Genomic DNA, 17,748 nt, shown 5'->3' on the forward strand with positions numbered 1-17,748 from the left:
ATCGGGGCCAGCAATCGCCGCACGATCCGTCGAGACATCGTCGTCCACGCGAGAGGCTCGATGGGGGAGACAGCAAGAACACAAAGGCGCACAGGGGCTTATTCAGGTCCGAGTCAGCAACGCGCGCTCGATTCGGGTGAGGAAGGGCATGGCCGCAGGGCAAGCTGGTCATACCTGAGAAAGAGGCAAACGCGATCTGGTTCAGGCCTCAGTCCCAGGCCATGCTCCAAGGGCAAGGTGCCGGAAGACCGCTCCTGAACCGCGCTGGCACTGGTGCCGGGGCACTCACTGTAGCATCTCCAGATGGAGCAGCTAGCAGCGCCATCCTCCTGCGGAGGGAGTGACAGCGGCAAACACCAGGGCAGATACTGTCAGCCACGCAGACTTGATTGCGATAAGATTAGCACTCGACGCTAGCCATGACGTCACCCGCCCGTCAGCCACCGCCACTCCTACAAAACACCTCCCTCGCACACACTACACACTACACACTAACCCACCATGTCCACCCAACCGCTCTCCTCCCTCCCCCTCGCCTACTGCACCGACTCCGCCGGCATGCACCCCGCCCACACCCTCCCGCTCAAGCTCCAGTCCATAGCAGGCGCAGGCTTCCCCCTCGTCGAGCTCGCCTTCCCCGACCTCGAGGCCTACGCCGCGTCGCAGCACCCCGGCTACCACAAACTCGACAACGCCGGGCGCGGGGATCTGCACACGCTCGTGCAGGTGGCGCGCGACGTGCGGGGCATGTGCGACGGGCTGCGCGTGAAGGTGTTTGCGGTGCATCCGTGCGTGGCAGCGCGGGTCGGGGAGAACGGGAAGCGACTAACGGGTCGGGCGCAGGTTCTCGCAGTTCGAGGGGTTCAAGGACCCGCAGAAGCAAGAGGAGGGCATGCTGCGCGCGCGCGCGTGGTTCAAGGTGCTCAGCGTGCGTCCCTCTCTCCCTCCCCTCCTCTCCTCTCCCCGGTCTGACACCGCCCCAGGCCCTCGGCTGCGACATGCTCCAAGTCGGCTCGTCCAACGCGCCCGCAGACGACATCTCCGACTCGTACGACGACATGGCGCGCGACCTCCGCGCGCTCGCGGACGAGGCTGCCACGCAGGACCCGCCCATCCGCATGTACGCTTGCCTTCCCTTCCCTCCTCCTTATCCTTCCTGCGTACTCGATGCTGACGAATCGTCCAGCGCGTACGAGCTCTGGGCCTGGGGGACGTACGTGTAAGCACCTCCTCACGCTGCCGAGTGGGAAGGGAGCTGACCGTGTGGCAAAGCAACACGTGGGAACACACCTGGGAAGTCTGCAAACGCGTCGACAGGCCCAACTTCGGGCTCTGCCTCGACACCTTCCAGATCTGCGGTACGCCTCTCCTCCCTTTCCCTCTCTCTTTCCCCTTCCCTCAACCCTCCCCCCGATGACTAACAGCCCGCGCCTTCGCCGACCCCACCGCCCCCCACGGGCTCCTCCCCGCCCCCACGCAAACCCTCTCCGCCTCCCTCTCCCGCCTCGCGCGCACCCTCCCCCCCTCGTCGATCTTCTACCTCCAGATCTCCGACGCCAGCGGCCCGCAGAACCCGCTCTTCTCCCCCCACCAGCTCGCCAAGGACGCGAAGGCGCAGGGCGTCGACGCGCGCTACGCGTGGAGCAACCAGTGGCGGCCCGCGCCGTGGATGGACGAGTGCGTCGAGCGCGGCGGGTGGGGCGCGAGCAGCTTCGGGGGGTACTTGCCCGTCGTGGACGTGATAAGCGCGGTCGCGCGCACGGGGTGGCGCGGGGTGTGCTCGTACGAGGTGCGCGCTCCTCCGCGCCCCGTTCCTTCCTTCCTTCCTTTGCTAATGGCATCGCGGCAGGTGTTCTACGAGCCCGACATGCGCAAGCCCGACGGGGAGGTGCCGCGCCGGTGGGCGAACGCCGCGCAGGAGAGCCACAAGCGCACCTTGAGCGAGCTGGCGAGCCGGGGGGTGGTGTGAGAGCGTTCGGGAGGGGGAGGCGGGTGGAGGCGGGCGGCTGGATGTACGAATGCTTCGGTTAATGCGATCCGAGTGAGCGCTGTTGCGTGGCGAACGGGGGTGCTGCTGCTCCTCGCGGCGAACGATGCCGGGTCGCGTCCTGCCAATATTCGCGAGGCGTGGTCGCATCACCATCGCTTTGAGAGATGTCGTGGGCGGCAGGGCTGTTCTCTGTTCTTGATGAACGTCGGGAAGCGGGAGAGTGTGTCGTCCGCTTCCGTCCCTCCGAGCGCCCCGCGAAGTCATGCCGGTCGCTAGTACCAGCGCGGCAGGCCCGTATCCGACACCCGCCAACGAGGTCCCTGCGAAGCTGGGGGCGTGTGGGTATGGGTACGCCAGAGATGATGCAATGCTGGGGTTATTGCTTGCGGCGTGGAGGGACGACTGGCGGCGGAAACGAGGCCCTTTCGGAGCGGAGGATGTCGTCCGGCGGCGTCGATGTGGTGTCGCGTGGATTGACGGAGGCTGAGCGGGGGTTGTGTGCGTGCAATCAATGCTAGTCGAGTACGCACTACTGGAGCGCCGCCCTGCGTCCGCGATGCGCGTGCAGTTCCCGCAGCTGCCTCTGCGCCGGATGGTCGCTGCATCCTGGGAGGGGCTGCGCCGCGTTGACGCGTCGCGAGGATGGACTGGAACTCGGGATTGTGAGGCGAGAGGAAGGAACAGGTTCGGGGAACCATAATACGAAACCACTGGCTGCCATGGACCAAGAAAACTTTTCGTACACCTCCGGTCCCAAAATAATCCAGGCGACGAGGGCGAGTCGAGACAACCGCCTGCACTCACTACTACTGTTCAAGACTAATTGGAAACGTCCGCCAACGTAACGTAACCCGCGCTGCCCAGCATAGCAGGCATCGGGAGTAAGCGCGCTATCGCCGGGCACACGAGGCTCGCCAGTCATCACGGGGAATCACGAACACTGAGAGGAATCTCGCTTGTCGGGGAGGGCGAAGCGGCGGGTGAAGAGACGGACACGTTGCGGGGCGGCACCGACGATCGAGATCGCTGCTGGCACTTGCCGGGCGGGTGGCTTCGCGTCGGGGCTGGGGGTCGTTGGCGAGGTGCGCTGGCAGGCTGCGTGCTGGGAGGAGAGCAACAGGGTCGTGCGTGCTTAGGCTGGGGCTACGCTGACGGGTGGGAGGACACCACTTGTTGTTTCGCTTTCCAGGGTGGAACTCCGGGCGGCGTGTATTCATCCATTCATGCACTACTTGCAGCCCGACCATGGAAGAACTAGCGGTGGATAATTCCATTTCGTCGTTCTACGAAGCAGGGTACGAGGCCAGTAATACGACAAACCCTCCTTCCCTGCATCTCCTCCTGTCTTGGTTAGTTTCCAGTGTCGTCTCCTGGACGAACACGCCAATAGAACGTAGAAGTCTAGTGTGCAGCCAGCCCTGTTACGGCGGATACACGAACGCCCGCTTCTTCTGACACGCCGCACCTCCGCCGGGAGCGCCCTTACGTGAAGCGCGGTGTGCTGGCAGGCACATATGTACATACGTGCAGCCAGTCTAGACTCTTCACCACCTTCGCGTCCTTCTTCTGAGCGTGGCCAGCCGACGGTGTGTGCGTGCATGTGTACCGACACATCACCAACTCCGACGTGGTGGCATACCTACAGACCCATGCCCGTATGCATACATACATACAGCCAATCCCGATCGCCGAATTAATATTATAGAACGGCTAGGAGGAGACGCAGCGTTCGTGACTCTGCCTGGCTGGCTGGTGAGTGCGCCTCGGACGATTGAAGGATAAGCGCTAGCGAGCGAAGCCCCCCCGACTCGAGTCCATCATCGTCCAGAATAAGTACATACCCCGCATACGCACGCTCTGAGCCTTCCTCGTCGGCATCGTCGGGCAGCGTGCCCTCGCGCAGCTTCGATAATTACCCGGCCCGCTAGAAGCGACGGGGGTGCACGCACCGCTCTGAAGCGAGCGCGGGTGCAGACGCCATGGTCAGTGCGGTGTGGACTAGTATAGTACTGATGACGGGGGTGCATGCGTACGCACCTCGCTGATGGACGCAGGGGTGGGCAGGCGTCGGCGGACATCCCTCCGCTCGTCCTGGGCGTACATAGTGAATATATAATCATCAGTCCGTGAACGCTGGACTGCCAACACGGCGTGCACGACCAGACTGGAGCGCGCCGTGGACGGTGCGCGAGCGGAGCCTGCGTCGAGGCGACATCAGCTGTCCCTCCCGCATGCACGACGCCAGCATCTTGCGTCGACGAGTCTGGGCCAGCCAGTCGGCTGCGAGCAGCTTCGGTGATACACCGACCGCTAGAAGCGACCAGAGACGAGAGCGGGTGCAGACGTCAGTGCGGTGTAGACAAAGGACATGTGTACACGCCTCGCTATGCCGATGGGACGCGTCGGCGGATATCCTCTCGCTCGTCCCGGGATGAGTAGGAGGCCGTCAACGGGCTATGTTATCTCCTGCGACACGTCCTCATAAAGTAACCGCGCACGGAATACATACATATACACAATCGCCATTGGCAGATACCCATGTTCCCGCGTGCACGACGAACCCATAGTCTCGACTGTGGGCAGCTTTCACGGCTAAGCGACCGGCGAAGGGACGGCCGTCATCACGTTGTGGATTTGTGAAATTCATAATAACACGAACGCGGACGCACCCTGCGTTTTGTATGCATGTGCGTCGCCGATCGCGTCGAGCTCGGAAGGAGTGTCCGTTCTGGCTGATGCGTCGACCTCGGAGGGAATTCACCAGCACCAGCACGCAGCACGCATGTGTGGTTGCGATCATCAAACCAAACCAAACGGGCGTCCGTCCGTCCGTGCGCGCGCGCGCGCGCACCTCTGCTGGGTGCATACAACGCCTGCTTGCGACAATAATGGTTGGCGTCACAGCGAGTATCGGCCGCTGGAGGGCAGGCAGGCAGGCAGGTGGCTAGCCAGCATGTGCGGCATGCCTGGCTGCGCCGTTCACCCAAGGCGCGACGAGACACGAGCAGAGCGCGGATGGACCCCCGCCCTCGGGAAGACTGGCCGCAAATCACCATGACTTGGTGGGTTATCAGAGCGGGGATTTCGGCTTACCGTGATGGTGGATAGTCCGCGCTGGTCCGGGAGTATCCCCCGCTGCTGTCCATGCGTATCGCCGCGAGAGTAAGTATGGCGTCTGGTTCTAGAGTGGGCAGCCACGAGGAGCACAGTGTCTGGCATGGAGCGTTCGAATGAGCGTGAGACGCGGGCGCCATAGAGCGGGGGATACATGCCAAAATCCGCGCATACACGCCTTCCCGTCCCCCGTCCCCGCAGTTACGGGGAAAGCGGTCGAATTCGACGGGGTGGCTGGCACCAGACCGGCAGTCAGGATAAAGCCCAAGGGAAATGTCAGAAACACGAGTATCATTGCCCATCCGCGGTTAAAAAAAGGCATGAAGCATGAAGCACCGGCAGAAGGAGCGCGCTGGTGGATGCTAGATCGGGGGAGTCTCTTGCACACACATAAGATGGGCCTTGGCTCAGGTGGCGGCGTAAATATTGCATGAGCGGGGGGACGTACCAGCCACGGCCTCGTAGCCCCTCCAAGATGTGGGATATGCGACTTGGAACGATCGGGGAGTGCAGGGTCCACCGTTCGCGCCAGGAAAGCAGGGGTTATAGCCACGGTGGAAGATCACATCTGCAAGTCCTCGATGCGGCGCGGACGTCCTGATTCCTCGACTTTTCTGCCGCGACGGGGAGACATTCAGCGGCAGTAGAAGAGAGCGGGTGGAGACAGGGGGAGTCCAGACCGCGAGAGGTACGTCTGCAACTGGCCAGGGCGAGTATGGCGAGCGACGACTCAATTTCCGCCGTGGAGCCACTCTAGCGGCAAGCTTGATGGTTCACTGGATACGGCCTGGTCCCATCTACATCAGACAGCATATTTACAGCTAAGGCCTTGGTCTATTCATCGAAGTGAGTAAAGCGAGTCTAGACCTCCTCGGACACTTACTTCTCGCCATGGAGTTCGTAAGCTGAGGTGCACACCACGGTTCCATCAGAGTCCCCTCAGAAGACAAAGGATCAGGAAAAGCACTGCTGCGCGAAGCCAAGCGCGAGCTTCTTTGGCAGCAGGAGCCTGCCAATATACACCGAAGCCGCGCGCTGAGGATCCTTGCGATCTGCGCTCGGGGTGGCGCATCACCTGCGTCAATGGGCCGCGGTATCAATGTTCTTTCCTAGTATTCCCATTAGTGGTTTGTAGAATTTACATTTCCATCTGACGGTCTGAGGAAAGAAAAAGGAGACGTACCCGCGAATGGTGCTCCTGGTCCAGGAGAGCGCGCCTCGACGGACGGGTGAGTGATGCACCGGAGGTCGAGGGTGAGCCGCTAATAGCACACATACTGTCGTGGATATTTCAATGTCATTGAAACTCCCGGCGGGTTACTTGCAGTGCGCCATCTCTCTATACTTGGGGGCTATCAGAGATCTGTCCATCAGCACGCCCAGCGAGTGGACAAAATCATCCCCTGTACCGATCCCCTATGCTCGTAGGACATTGGGCTGGTTCTATTTCTATCAATAGAGTGGGACAGCTGTACTGGAAGTCAGGGTCAGCGCGGTGTGGCAGCTGAACGTGCACCTCGACAAAGCCACGAAGGCGAAGTGAGCTCAAAAAGGAAAAGAAGCGGGATCTGTTTGTTTGTGCAAAGTTCACGCTGCGCCAAGGGGTGGACACCGGGAGAAGCCGAGACCGCATGAAGGGGGGAGGGGGAGGGTCTCGAGGGCCTTAACAGGAATTTATTAAAAATAGATTTGGCTCTGTGACAGCCCTGATGGCAGAGATACGGTACAGGTGGTACTAAAATTGCTTGCTAGTGAGGGTTACAGGGCTTTATTAGCCAGGACAACCTCGTCTTGGCCATTGCACGGAAGAAAACACATAGCGTGACAACATATAGTGTGACAATAGAGTGACGTGTGGGAGCACTGAAAGATGACTCAGCAAACCCTAACCTGGATGTGCCTGGAACCTACCTTCCCGATATGGTACCGTGGGACGCTCCCACGGGGGGGAGGGGGGGGCCTCTGGGACCTTAGCAGGATTTCCTATCATGCGGTCTAAAATTTTATTATTGTCCACCCCTTGCGCTGCGCCGCCACCGACGCCAGCACCGACGGTCGTTCTCCTCGAATCCGTCTTGCCTCGTGGGACGGCTAAAGTTCAACTCAGTGTTCTGTTCTACAACGACTCCTGCAGGATGTTATCGCTCCTATACTTGGGTACTTGGACTGAACTCACTATCGCGCGAACACGCCGGCGTCACCAGCACTGGTTCTCTCTGATTGCATCTTCCGGTGTTCTCGTTCTCATGACGCACGCTCTGCCTCTCCCTACCTGCACCCAAACCCGAGCCTAATCGCGCACACACCCACACCCACACCCACAGCCTGTCTGCGTCAGGTCGAGCAAGTCCCACCTATCCGCGCACTCCAGCCACATATATTGTAATCGTACGAGTTACGTCTCCGCTGCGGCGCTGCCAAATCGCCCGCCTCGTGTCGCCCCGCATTTAGCACGACCTCCCATCCCGGCACCATCCTGCGCGGAGAAACTCGGTACCGTCGCTCATGGCGACATTGCTAATCCCACCTTATCCTTATTCTGCGCCGCCCCTGCCGACGACGTCACCCCCGCGCGCGCAGGTATTCATGGAAGTTCGTCCTCGCTGCGTTATCTCTCTCTGCCCGTCCGGAATCGGAACACCACATATCTCGCTCGCCCGCCCCGAGGACGGCGCTGCGTACGTACAACACACCATGGGCCTGGAACCAGACGTCGAGGGTATGTACCGCAAGGGTCGCGCGTTCTCGCACCTGTGCTCGCCATTGCCGGAGATTGCGCGCGGATCTGTCTGCGCTGGCTCGCTCGCTTGGGACGCGACGCGGACATCTGACTGCCCCCGCGATAACCGGTCGACTAGTACGGGGAGGCCTCAACCTTCGGGGATGGGTCGTGCGCGCTGATTCGATGGCGCTAAGTACCCGGTCTCCACTGCTTTTTGGTAATATCTCGCTTACGCTCGCGATTCCGAGGTTGCGTCAGGCGTTGCGTCGAGTGCGGTGTGCTAGCGCCACGACGACGCGTGCTGGGCTAGGACCCGGGCTGGGATTCGACCTGCTGAGCAGAAGAACTTTCCTTGTACTCGAATGGTGTATCGAAGGTTTCTGCCTCCGCTGTTTTCTCCCCCCTCGGCCACGCACAGCGCCGACCGATTCTCCGACAGATACCCCACCAATCCCCGGAATCTGGAATCTGCATACGTCCTCTAGCTGTACCCCGTCGATCCAGGAAAGGATTCTCGGTCTCGGTCTCGCCGTTCCCAGTGCAGCAGCCCGACTCCCCTCCCTCGCTTTCCAACGTTATCCCGCCGGCGGGCGAGCGAGCGAGCGATCTGCGTCCTTCTCTGCCGCCCCTGCTCGGGTTTGCGCTAGTTCCGAATCAATGTGGAGCTCGTAGACGCTGCACCCATCGTGCCCCAGTTTCAGTTTTACGAGCATGCCTGCGGAGCGATCTGTAGTATGTCCGTATGTATGCTATGGCAGTCGTTACTACCAATTACCTACTGTATCTCAGATCCGCTGTCGCCCTGTATTTCGCTGTCTATAAGGAAAGTAAGTACTGATAGCGGACGGTCACGAGGACCCATCCACTCCAGCTGGCGTGTTTTCCCATTCCCATTATCCATCCTTCGAGTACGCCGGCATTTAATCTCGCCCGCCTTCTCCAGCCCCTGGCGCATTGTTTCCTTTTCCCGATCGGAAACTCCCCCCCGCCCGCCCCCCGCTCTCATCTTCGCGCCCCCATTCGTGCGCGCCTCGTTGCCATTGTACCGATTGCAATTGGCGGGGGATGCCGGGTCTATCATTGGGCTGGCTGGCGTTCCGCGGGTACCGTAGGCAGCGTCAAGCAGCGTTTGATACATCATAGCTCGGTGTTCATATCATGCGATACTGGTCATCCAAGGCCAATGGGACGGAGGCAGCGACGCGTCGACGCCTGCCCTAAAGCCGACACGCGCCGAACACGCGCCGGCCACAAAAGGGATGCGGGCTTCGCGAACGACGCCCGGGAGCAGTGTTTTCCAATGACGATCGCAGCGGTTTACTTCATCCATCAGTCGAGATCTTCTTCGAGACACATCGTCACGTATATGGCGGCAAAATGGGCAGGCATATGTATCAGTGCAGAGTGATGGCGGTATTTTGGGGCGGTTTCTGCAGTGCCTTGTTCGACGCGTTCTGGGCAGGAAGGGCCTCTCCCCGCTTCCCGACAGGCCTGTTCTAGAGCGCTGCGCTGGCGACCGTGCATGCAAGTATATAAGACCGCCACTCGCGTCCAGCGACACCAGAGGATTCGGCCTTGCGCTACCTCGAAAGCGCCTCCGTCACGACCCACGACACGTCCTCACGAACATTCCTAGTGTACATACACACTTTCCTCTTCAGCCATGGATTCGTACCTTTCTTATCTGCGCAACATGTTCGGCTCGAGCAGCCACCACCACGCTCCGGGCCAGCGGCCCTCCCACAGCCGCTCCCAGTCCGCCTCCACCGCGCCCGCGTATGTATACACCCAGCAGGCGCACTCCGCCTCTGCCCCGCGCCCGAGCACCGCGCCCTCGCGGCAGCGCGCCAACTCGTACCAGACGTCCCACGCCACAAGGCCCTCGCCGCTCCGCTACCAGTCAAACGACTCGTACACCTCGCACCACAGCATCCCGGTCGACCCGCGTCCGTCCGTGCAGAGGCATGGAAGCTACGGAGGTATGCCGCCCGCTCGCACTTGGTCACCCACGAGTGGCGCTAAACGCACTTTGACAGGCGTCCATTATCCCTACTTTGCGGGCTCGACACGGTCGACGTCCAGCCGCTCGGCATACTCCACGCCAGCCAGCTCCCGCTCGAACTCTACCTCGTCACTGCACCCCGGCTTCCCGCACTCGGCCGCGCCGGTGCCCAAGTCCGCGAAGCGTGTCCGCTACGCCGACGAACGGCCCCCACTGAAGCAAAACCACTCGTGGCACCCCACCCCCAGCGTCGCCTCCGCGCCAGCCTGTAAGTTTTCTCCTTCACACCCACCCCTCCCGTTATCTAATCGGCGGGCGTGTTACGTGACGCAGACGCCCCGATCCACGTACAAGGCAACATGCAGTGCCCGCCGCTGAACATGCACCCGCTGCTCGCGCACACGCGCTTCCACCACGCGCCCATCTCGTACGACGTCGTCTACACGCCCTCCGCGCGCACCGTCGTCGACCGCACGACGCGCCAGCCGGTCCCCACGCACACGCTCACGCAGCCGGCCACCGAGCCGCCCATCGCGACGACCTCGCAGCTCGTGCTCACCTCGGACAAGTTCCCCTGGCCCGTCGTCGTCGGCGCGTCGACCGCCTTCCCGAGCAAGTCCGCCCGCCCGCTGCGCCCGCGCTCCCCGCAGGCGATCAGCAACCTCGACGTGCTGTACGCGCTGCACGCGACGCTCTTCACGCGGGTGACCCCGCAGGAGTGGGACGGCCTCGGGCACGGGAGCCGCGCGCAGCGCAGGGTCACGCACGCGTACGAGAAGCGCTGCGCGAAGATGGGCGGCGGGTGGGACGGCGGCGTGCGGCGCATCGACTGGCTCGGCGGGCGCACGCGCCTCGTCGGCGTCGAGATGGACAAGAGCCGCCCCGGCCCGTACGGCAAGCTCGTCTTCGAAAAGGCCTGAGTCCCGGCCTTGTATGCAACTCCCGCTCGCTCCCTCGCGGCGCTATGACATGACATGATGTATGCGCATGAAAACCTGGCTCATCCACCGGTTGGATGTCACCCCTCCTTTCTCTCGTTATGATCGGCTTCCCTTCGTCTCGATACTTACGGACAATATACTCAAGTTTCTTTATCTCGCATCGCACGCCCGGCATACTGTACCAGTACCACTTACTCTGACTGCCCATCTCACTCGCCTGCGACCGCACACGGTTTCCTTTTTTCTGCATCTGTACCATACTACCGACCCGCATTCTTATTTCTATTCTCTATCTTGCTCTTCGCGTCCTGCTTTGCCTTGCTTTCTGTACAATAGTTGCTGGGTGATATAGTTGTTCACGCCTTGTACCTACCCCCAAATTTACTCTAGCCCTTATGCATATGCATCGACTTTACTCGAGTCTCGAGATAAGAACGTCGTACGCTTTTGCGCCGCCGAGGCATCCTCGGTAATGAAGCAAGAAGCAGCGTTCGTGCTACCGGGGCCAGTAATGGGGTTAAGTCTGCACGGGAGGGAGCTATCACAAAGGCACACCGGTGTGCGCGCGGTCAGCTGAGCGGGTGCGTGACATCCACGCGTTCGCTGGGATCCTCGCGGGCGCACCTGTCCCGTCCGCACTTTCGCACTTCCACCTTCATTCAAGGCAGTCCACGCGTACATATAAAGCATGGCGTGCCCATTCGGGGGTGCGTTAACGCTTGCTGTTCACGATTATTGCTAGTCACAAAACTCACTACCTGCGCGCGACAAACCGGCCGTTGCAATTGGGTGACTCGGGGTGGGTGACAATGGCAGCCTGAGGGAACTCGGACGCAGCACAAGAGGGGGACAGATCTGCGCAGCGATCGCGAATCATTGTGAAGGCTCACGATCGCAGGGGTAGGTGGCTGTCCTTCATGCATAAGACCGATTTACGAAAGATGTACGACGTGTAGAGGGCATGAGCGTGACCGGCGGAACTTGACGCTTGACGAGCAGTATACAGTGTGAGTTCGTGGTCCAGCGATCGGAGAAGCAGCGCAGGTGGTTGTTCTGCACTGATGATTACGAAGCGAACAAGATGTAGGGCGACCGAATGCCCCGAACATAGTGGATGGTTGGTAGTGATGGAGGACAATGGCTATCGCACGGAAACACACTAAGCGAGGATCTTAGAGGGATGCCAAGATTCATTGATACCCATACATATAACAATGAACGCCAAATTCCGGCCCCGACGGCTCTCAAATACATATGGCGTTGAGAAGAGAGCAAGGACATAAGCGGCAACGAGCAGCGAAGGGGGATGAAACATACATCTCGCGCACACCCAACCTCCCGGTGCATCGTGCGTCGTCGGTACATCGGACGAACCCCAGCAGGGGCGAGCGTGTGCGTGATATCCTGGAACCCGTCAGGAAGAGGGCGCAGACTGTGCTCTTGCACTAAGACCGACATCTGCGATTCCGGATGTACAGCGGAACCTCGAGAACCTGGCCAGACGACCGGGCAGTTCCGTTCGCAGGTGCCGTCGATTGTCAATGTTACCGAGAGTCGCAAACAAAAACACGCTCCCTGCGCGCGGCAGAACTGCAGTTAAGGTTGCGATAGAGTGACTCGGGATGGGTGACGGGGAAACCAGACGCAGCAGATGGTGGGCGGATCTACGCGAATGGCAGTGAGGGGCTTCATGATCCCAAGGTTCAGTGGCTGTCCTTCAAAGCTTCAACCTTTATGCATACGACCGATTTACGAAACACGCACGAGATATACCGTTCTACAGAAGGCACGAGCGAGCCCGCAGTCGTTCGGGACTTGCTGAGTGACAACGGAGATGGCTAAGCAATCGAAGCGTGTGGCTATCAGAAAAGAGACGCGACACTGACATGCGAGCACAGAGCTCCGAACTTAGCGAGACACTGGTAGCGATGAAGGACAATGGCGGACGATCGTACAAGAGGCATCTCATGTGAGAGTCTAGGATCCCCTCACAATGGCAGCTTTGTCTACTTTCCCCCATACCGCCAGTTCCTCGGGAAGCCCGTACCCACTAGCTCGGAGAGGGAGATCCAGCACATGAGGAGTAAACAGTAACAGCACAGTTGCTCTAACACCGATGCCGGCGGAAGAGAGCGCCAGTTCCCGGACGGCTAGTTTGTGAGTCGGCCAGAATGACGGCAACATATCGCGGCTGTGGCAAACAGGCTGTGGTGGGTAAAGAAAGAAAAAACGGAACGCTAGACCCGAGCTAGACCTCAACTTCTTCATTACACGCGAGACACAAAGCGACAAATACATGACAGAGACAGAAGTTATAGCAGATGTCTTGATAGTGATGCATCAGTATCAGCCTTCCGCGAGGAGTCCCACAGAACTCAGAAGCCGTCGAGTAACAAAGAATAACCGGGATCCTAAGAGCAGTCCACGCCCAGCTGCGGAAAGTCGTACTTGCCCGGGAACGCCACAGGACACCCCGCGCGGTCTTGGTGCGAGTTGCAGTTCTCCTGGTCGTTCGCGGCCGCGCAGCACCGGAGGCAGAAGCGGTTCGCGCTCGGCTCGACCCTATCGCGTCAGTATTACGAGGAGCCGGAATTACAAGGGAAATGGAGTCGTACTGCTCGACGAAGCTCGCACCGTACCCTCCGAAGGCACACTGCGCGCCGTTGGGGAAGCGCACATCGAACTGACCGCCGTCGTCCGACGACGCGAAGGGGTACTTGGAGGAGTCGAGGCACCCCGTCACCTGTAATACAACACGAACACGAAAAGAATGAAGAGATGTGATACTTAGTAGTTGCCAGTTGGGAGGTGATACGCCACGGACCTGGATCCACGAACCGTCCCCCGCCTTCTCCACCGCAGCCGCTCTGATGAGACCCGCCGCAAACCGCCTCCTGCAGTACGTCCCGTCGCTCGTCGGGGTGCAGTACGCGGAGCCGTCGTTCTCCGCATCCGAGATCAATTCTAGCACACGCACGGAATCATTCACAACGCCTCCTGTACTTCATGATCAGTCTGCTGCATACCTCCATCCTTCGGCAAGAGAAGCGCAAAGTCGCCTTCGCTAGTAATGTGCACTGTGGTAAGTATAGAAGAGTGGCCAGTGGGCGCAGGCGTCGGTCGCGTGTCTTTCTGGGCCGTGGGTGTCCGGGCGAAGAAGAGCTCGTCGAGGTTGGCAGAGTCGACTAGGGGGCCCCGGCCTTCACTTGTAGTCGCGTTGTATCCAGTACTTTGTAGACTTGGTTCGAGATAGGGATCCAGAGTAGAGTTCCAGGGTCGACCAGGAAAGCCAGAGCCAGAGCCAGAACTTGAAGTGTCGCCGATGACTGCAGCGCTAGCGACCAGTGCGAGGATTAGACTGAGGGCTGCCGTAGTTAGTCTGGACATGACAAGATAGGCGCGCAGACTGAGCTCGAGGTATCAATAAAGAGCTTGAAGAACAGAATGATGTAGGGATGGAGATGGAACTCGGATGAGGAGAGCGAGTTTTGAGGCCGTTTAGGCACGGAAAAATCCGACGCGCGCCTTACGTTTTCAGAAAGATCCGTAGCACTTGCGGGAATGCTCGGAATGCTCTAGGACTTAGGGTGTTCGGATATTGGAGAAAAATATGGTAGTGAAAAGCTGAGAAGAAATGGCCCGGGACGGGTGTCTAGATCAGGGGTGCCAATGAGGCACTCCTGGGAGAGTAATCAGGCTGTCGAAGAAGAAGGAGGCGATGTACAGCTTAGATACTTGGCAGATATACTTTAGGGTGTGCTATCATAGTCTCAAAAATATTGATCAATAGGGGCACCAAAATCCTCTCTCAAGGAAGTCATTTTCTTACAAGGAGTACCATAAACCGAAGACCACATCTAAATTCATGTATGGGTAATTAAAAGCACTATCATACATGTATGTAGCGAATGAGCCACTCGAAGAGACACCACTAGTGCATAGAGCGTTTGAGAAAGTCGAGAGTTGTCCCCGAGGAGTGACCAAGACGCGCTCGCGCGCACGTGGGAACTCATTCATCGCGTCGGGCATGGCTCGGGCATGGTTGACCTGATTATCGGACACGAAAGCAAAGCCGTTCTTGGAGGATTAGCCTCTAATGTTGCTTGATAGGATGTCGAGACTACCATATTTTTCTCCAATATCCGAAACTCCTACGTACAAAGTCCTAGAGCATTCCGAGCATTCCCGCAGGTGTTACGGAATTTTCTTTTCCGAGCCCTTCAGGAAAAATCCGACGCGCGCCTTACGTTTTTGAAACAGCAGTAAACGCGTCGCGTCTGAGTACTGGGGGTCGGCAACTCCTGCCAGCCGAATGTCCGCGTGACCGTGATTGTCACACTCGCGTCTCACAATCCGGCCTCGCTACTCATCTCGGGTTGTGTGGCATATTCCTTCGTGGTAGTGAGCTCTACTACAATGAGGTAGATTGGTTGTCTCAGATACAGGGCTATATGGATAATATCTACAATAAGAAGCACTATTATAGTCTATATAGTGCTCTATATTAGTAATAAAGCAGTATTCTTCAGAGTCCTCAGACTCAGGCATTACAGCAGCTGGCTGGTAAAGAATTAAAAGGGTAGCCTTCAGAGAATCTCTTGACAGCCTCCAATAATGCAGTAATCTTTGCAGATCCTATCTTCCGGAATTGAGTCTTCTGTCCTCGAGAACGCCCTATCCGGGGCCTATCCATGACGAGGAAGCCCAGCAGATCAATCAAGCAGCCCAGAATAGCTGCGAGACCAGCCAGAAGTGATGCGTCACCGTAAAAACACGTCCCGACGCGCTCGTTCAACGCGTCTCGGCACTTGCCGAGCAGGCTCATTGGGCTGCACGTCGTTGTGGTGCAAACTGTGGATTCCACACAGCACCACAATTCCCAGAAAAATCATATAATATTCTTTTATGAACGAAAAATCATATAATATTCTTTTATGAACGAAAAATCACATCCTTCCTGTCCTTTTTTCCGATTTGTACTTCGTGTGTGTGTTTCTGTGCTAAATAGCCCCCATAATTGACCGGTTTTCTACCTTCAAGGCCAAAATCGCAAAATTGGACGGGAAGAATAGATTCTTCGCTATACAAAAGAATATCTACAATTTGTTTCCCAATTTTAAAGTAGCTACTGAGCCCAAAGTTTGCACTGCACGGTGCAAAGGTTTCCTGGCTGGTGTGGCTGAAGCGTGACGCGCGGGTTGGAGTTTAAATTTGGCAGGAGTTGCCGACCCCCATGAGTACTGCGTGTGGCGTGCCCTGAGGCCTGAGGCGCGGCTCATAACATCGTCTTAGCTATTGACTGCCATCCTTGCTTTCGTCCTTCCATCCGCTTGAGCTGTTCATCATGGCTACGGCTGCAGAGTATGTCACATATTCCAGGATAACTTCTTGGAAACTCACTCCGACGCCAGCCATGACAACTTTAAAACGATCTATGCTCAAGCCAAACCAAGACCCGCAAAGGTCAAGCCGGGCGAGCATCTGGACATTTTCCCCATGCGCCTTCCTCGCCACTGCACACCCCCCATGATATCTTCGGAGGTGCATAATGTGCTGCCACCGATGTACATCTTGGGTTGGTATTTCACCATGGCCGACTTTGCCAAGCGCTTCGGCGCAGGCAGGCCTCTAGATGCATTCGGCGAGCGTATCCTGGGTCCTTACTATGAGAAGTGCAAGGTTATCACAGGGACGTAAGTATCTACATTCTATCTTGTTCATGATTGTCGCTAACAGACCCAGACCCTTACTGAGTTCTAGCTTTGCGGGCAAGTGCTGCATAGTCTATATTGCATCTACCTCAGTTCCTGGATCGCTGGAGCCATCTCGCTTGAATGGGATGATAGAGGGCTTGAAAGACGCTCTTGGAGAGAATACTGAGCCGCAGTGGATCCGTCTTCCTGTGTCTCCATTGTAGGATCGAAAACAGTGATGTAACAGTGGTTGAGTATGGATTATGTCTATTCCAGTTGATGTGGTGGTTGACGGCTGACTGGCTAGCTTTCTCCGTGTGTGTGCTACCCACATAAGATGCAGCCTGCTACCACCTTGAGACCGAGATTCCTGGCATTCCTTCTCTCCCTATCTATTGTGTGACACGCACAATACATCAGGAGTCTGCAATATTCTCTATCAATACCACCTCGGCCCTGTCAAAAGGACCAGGCGAAGCAAACAGTCTTGCAGGCTTTTCTGTTGTTTGCGGTCAGTGTCACAGGCAGCCAGTATTGCAACCTTGCTGTTGGTATGTCGTCGTGATAGCTTTCACTTATTTCTGCTGAACTGGAAGGAGACCTTCCTCATACCACCAATCATCATTGGGATTCATTACACCAATTCCTTCTACCATAATCGTCAGCTCACTGAGAATTCCTCATATGCTCTCTGGACAACTGTGCTTCGCCACTTGACGGGTTCCATAGACAGAGGCTGGGGTGTCATTGCGATTGCACCTCAGATGGAAGTATATGTATCCTCGTGTTAGCAGCAGGCAGAACAGGGAAGCATAAGATGGGTGGCCATAAGCACACCAGACCCAGACACATACACAAACCGAAGGCAAGGTCAATTGCACGGACTAAGGAACAAAGGAAATACAGTGGCTCAGTACATAGTCAAGCTGTTTGTACCTATTTGTCCCAGTGGCTCTGCATCCAATACAACCAAAACCTAACACTCCCACCTTGTGAGGATGCAGAAGAAACCAGCTCCCACCTAAAACCACAAACAGGCATCCCTCACATACCCCTCCAATAATAGCAAAAAAGGGCATCAACAACTCCCACCTAACCAAAGACCTCAAACAATCCAGCAGGGACATGGCAGAGAGAGAAAGAGCTGCAGGAAACCCAATGATCCAGAAAGAGTGGGAAAATCAAGACAACAGGCTTGAAGAACTCCCCTATGACCCATAGACTTCACAACTCCTCTTTCCCAGAGATCCTTCCAACATAAGAACTGCCTCAAACCCAGAGTCTTC

At 57.8% G+C, this 17,748-nt stretch overlaps 5 protein-coding genes across 5 annotated transcripts; 4 read left to right on the forward strand and 1 right to left on the reverse strand.

The window, feature by feature from the left end:
• Positions 1-501: 501 nt before the first annotated feature.
• On the forward strand, positions 502-1,969 carry GLOTRDRAFT_107869 (xylose isomerase-like protein; the record flags this gene model as incomplete). The annotated part of the gene is made up of 7 exons (XM_007871421.1): positions 502-788; positions 844-928; positions 984-1,120; positions 1,187-1,219; positions 1,273-1,358; positions 1,425-1,789; positions 1,850-1,969. 7 exons carry the CDS (start codon positions 502-504, stop codon positions 1,967-1,969), a joined length of 1,113 nt encoding a protein of 370 aa, XP_007869612.1.
• Positions 1,970-7,609: 5,640 nt separating this feature from the next.
• On the forward strand, positions 7,610-8,005 carry GLOTRDRAFT_132522 (uncharacterized protein; the record flags this gene model as incomplete). The annotated part of the gene is made up of 1 exon (XM_007871422.1): positions 7,610-8,005. The coding sequence occupies one exon, from the start codon at positions 7,610-7,612 to the stop codon at positions 8,003-8,005; it is 396 nt and encodes a 131-aa protein (XP_007869613.1).
• A 1,484-nt stretch (positions 8,006-9,489) lies between these two features.
• Positions 9,490-10,748, forward strand: GLOTRDRAFT_107870 (uncharacterized protein; the record flags this gene model as incomplete). Its single annotated transcript, XM_007871423.1, has 2 exons — positions 9,490-10,152; positions 10,194-10,748. The coding sequence occupies 2 exons, from the start codon at positions 9,490-9,492 to the stop codon at positions 10,746-10,748; spliced, it is 1,218 nt and encodes a 405-aa protein (XP_007869614.1).
• Positions 10,749-13,180: 2,432 nt separating this feature from the next.
• On the reverse strand, positions 13,181-14,156 carry GLOTRDRAFT_132524 (uncharacterized protein; the record flags this gene model as incomplete). The annotated part of the gene is made up of 4 exons (XM_007871424.1): positions 13,181-13,331; positions 13,385-13,512; positions 13,594-13,733; positions 13,796-14,156. 4 exons carry the CDS (start codon positions 14,154-14,156, stop codon positions 13,181-13,183), a joined length of 780 nt encoding a protein of 259 aa, XP_007869615.1.
• Positions 14,157-16,331: 2,175 nt separating this feature from the next.
• Positions 16,332-16,686, forward strand: GLOTRDRAFT_107871 (uncharacterized protein; the record flags this gene model as incomplete). Its single annotated transcript, XM_007871425.1, has 2 exons — positions 16,332-16,462; positions 16,506-16,686. 2 exons carry the CDS (start codon positions 16,332-16,334, stop codon positions 16,684-16,686), a joined length of 312 nt encoding a protein of 103 aa, XP_007869616.1.
• Between the last annotated feature and the right edge of the window lie 1,062 nt (positions 16,687-17,748).

Source organism: Gloeophyllum trabeum (genome assembly GCF_000344685.1).
Source record: "Gloeophyllum trabeum ATCC 11539 unplaced genomic scaffold GLOTRscaffold_00014, whole genome shotgun sequence".
NCBI lineage: Eukaryota > Fungi > Basidiomycota > Agaricomycetes > Gloeophyllales > Gloeophyllaceae > Gloeophyllum > Gloeophyllum trabeum.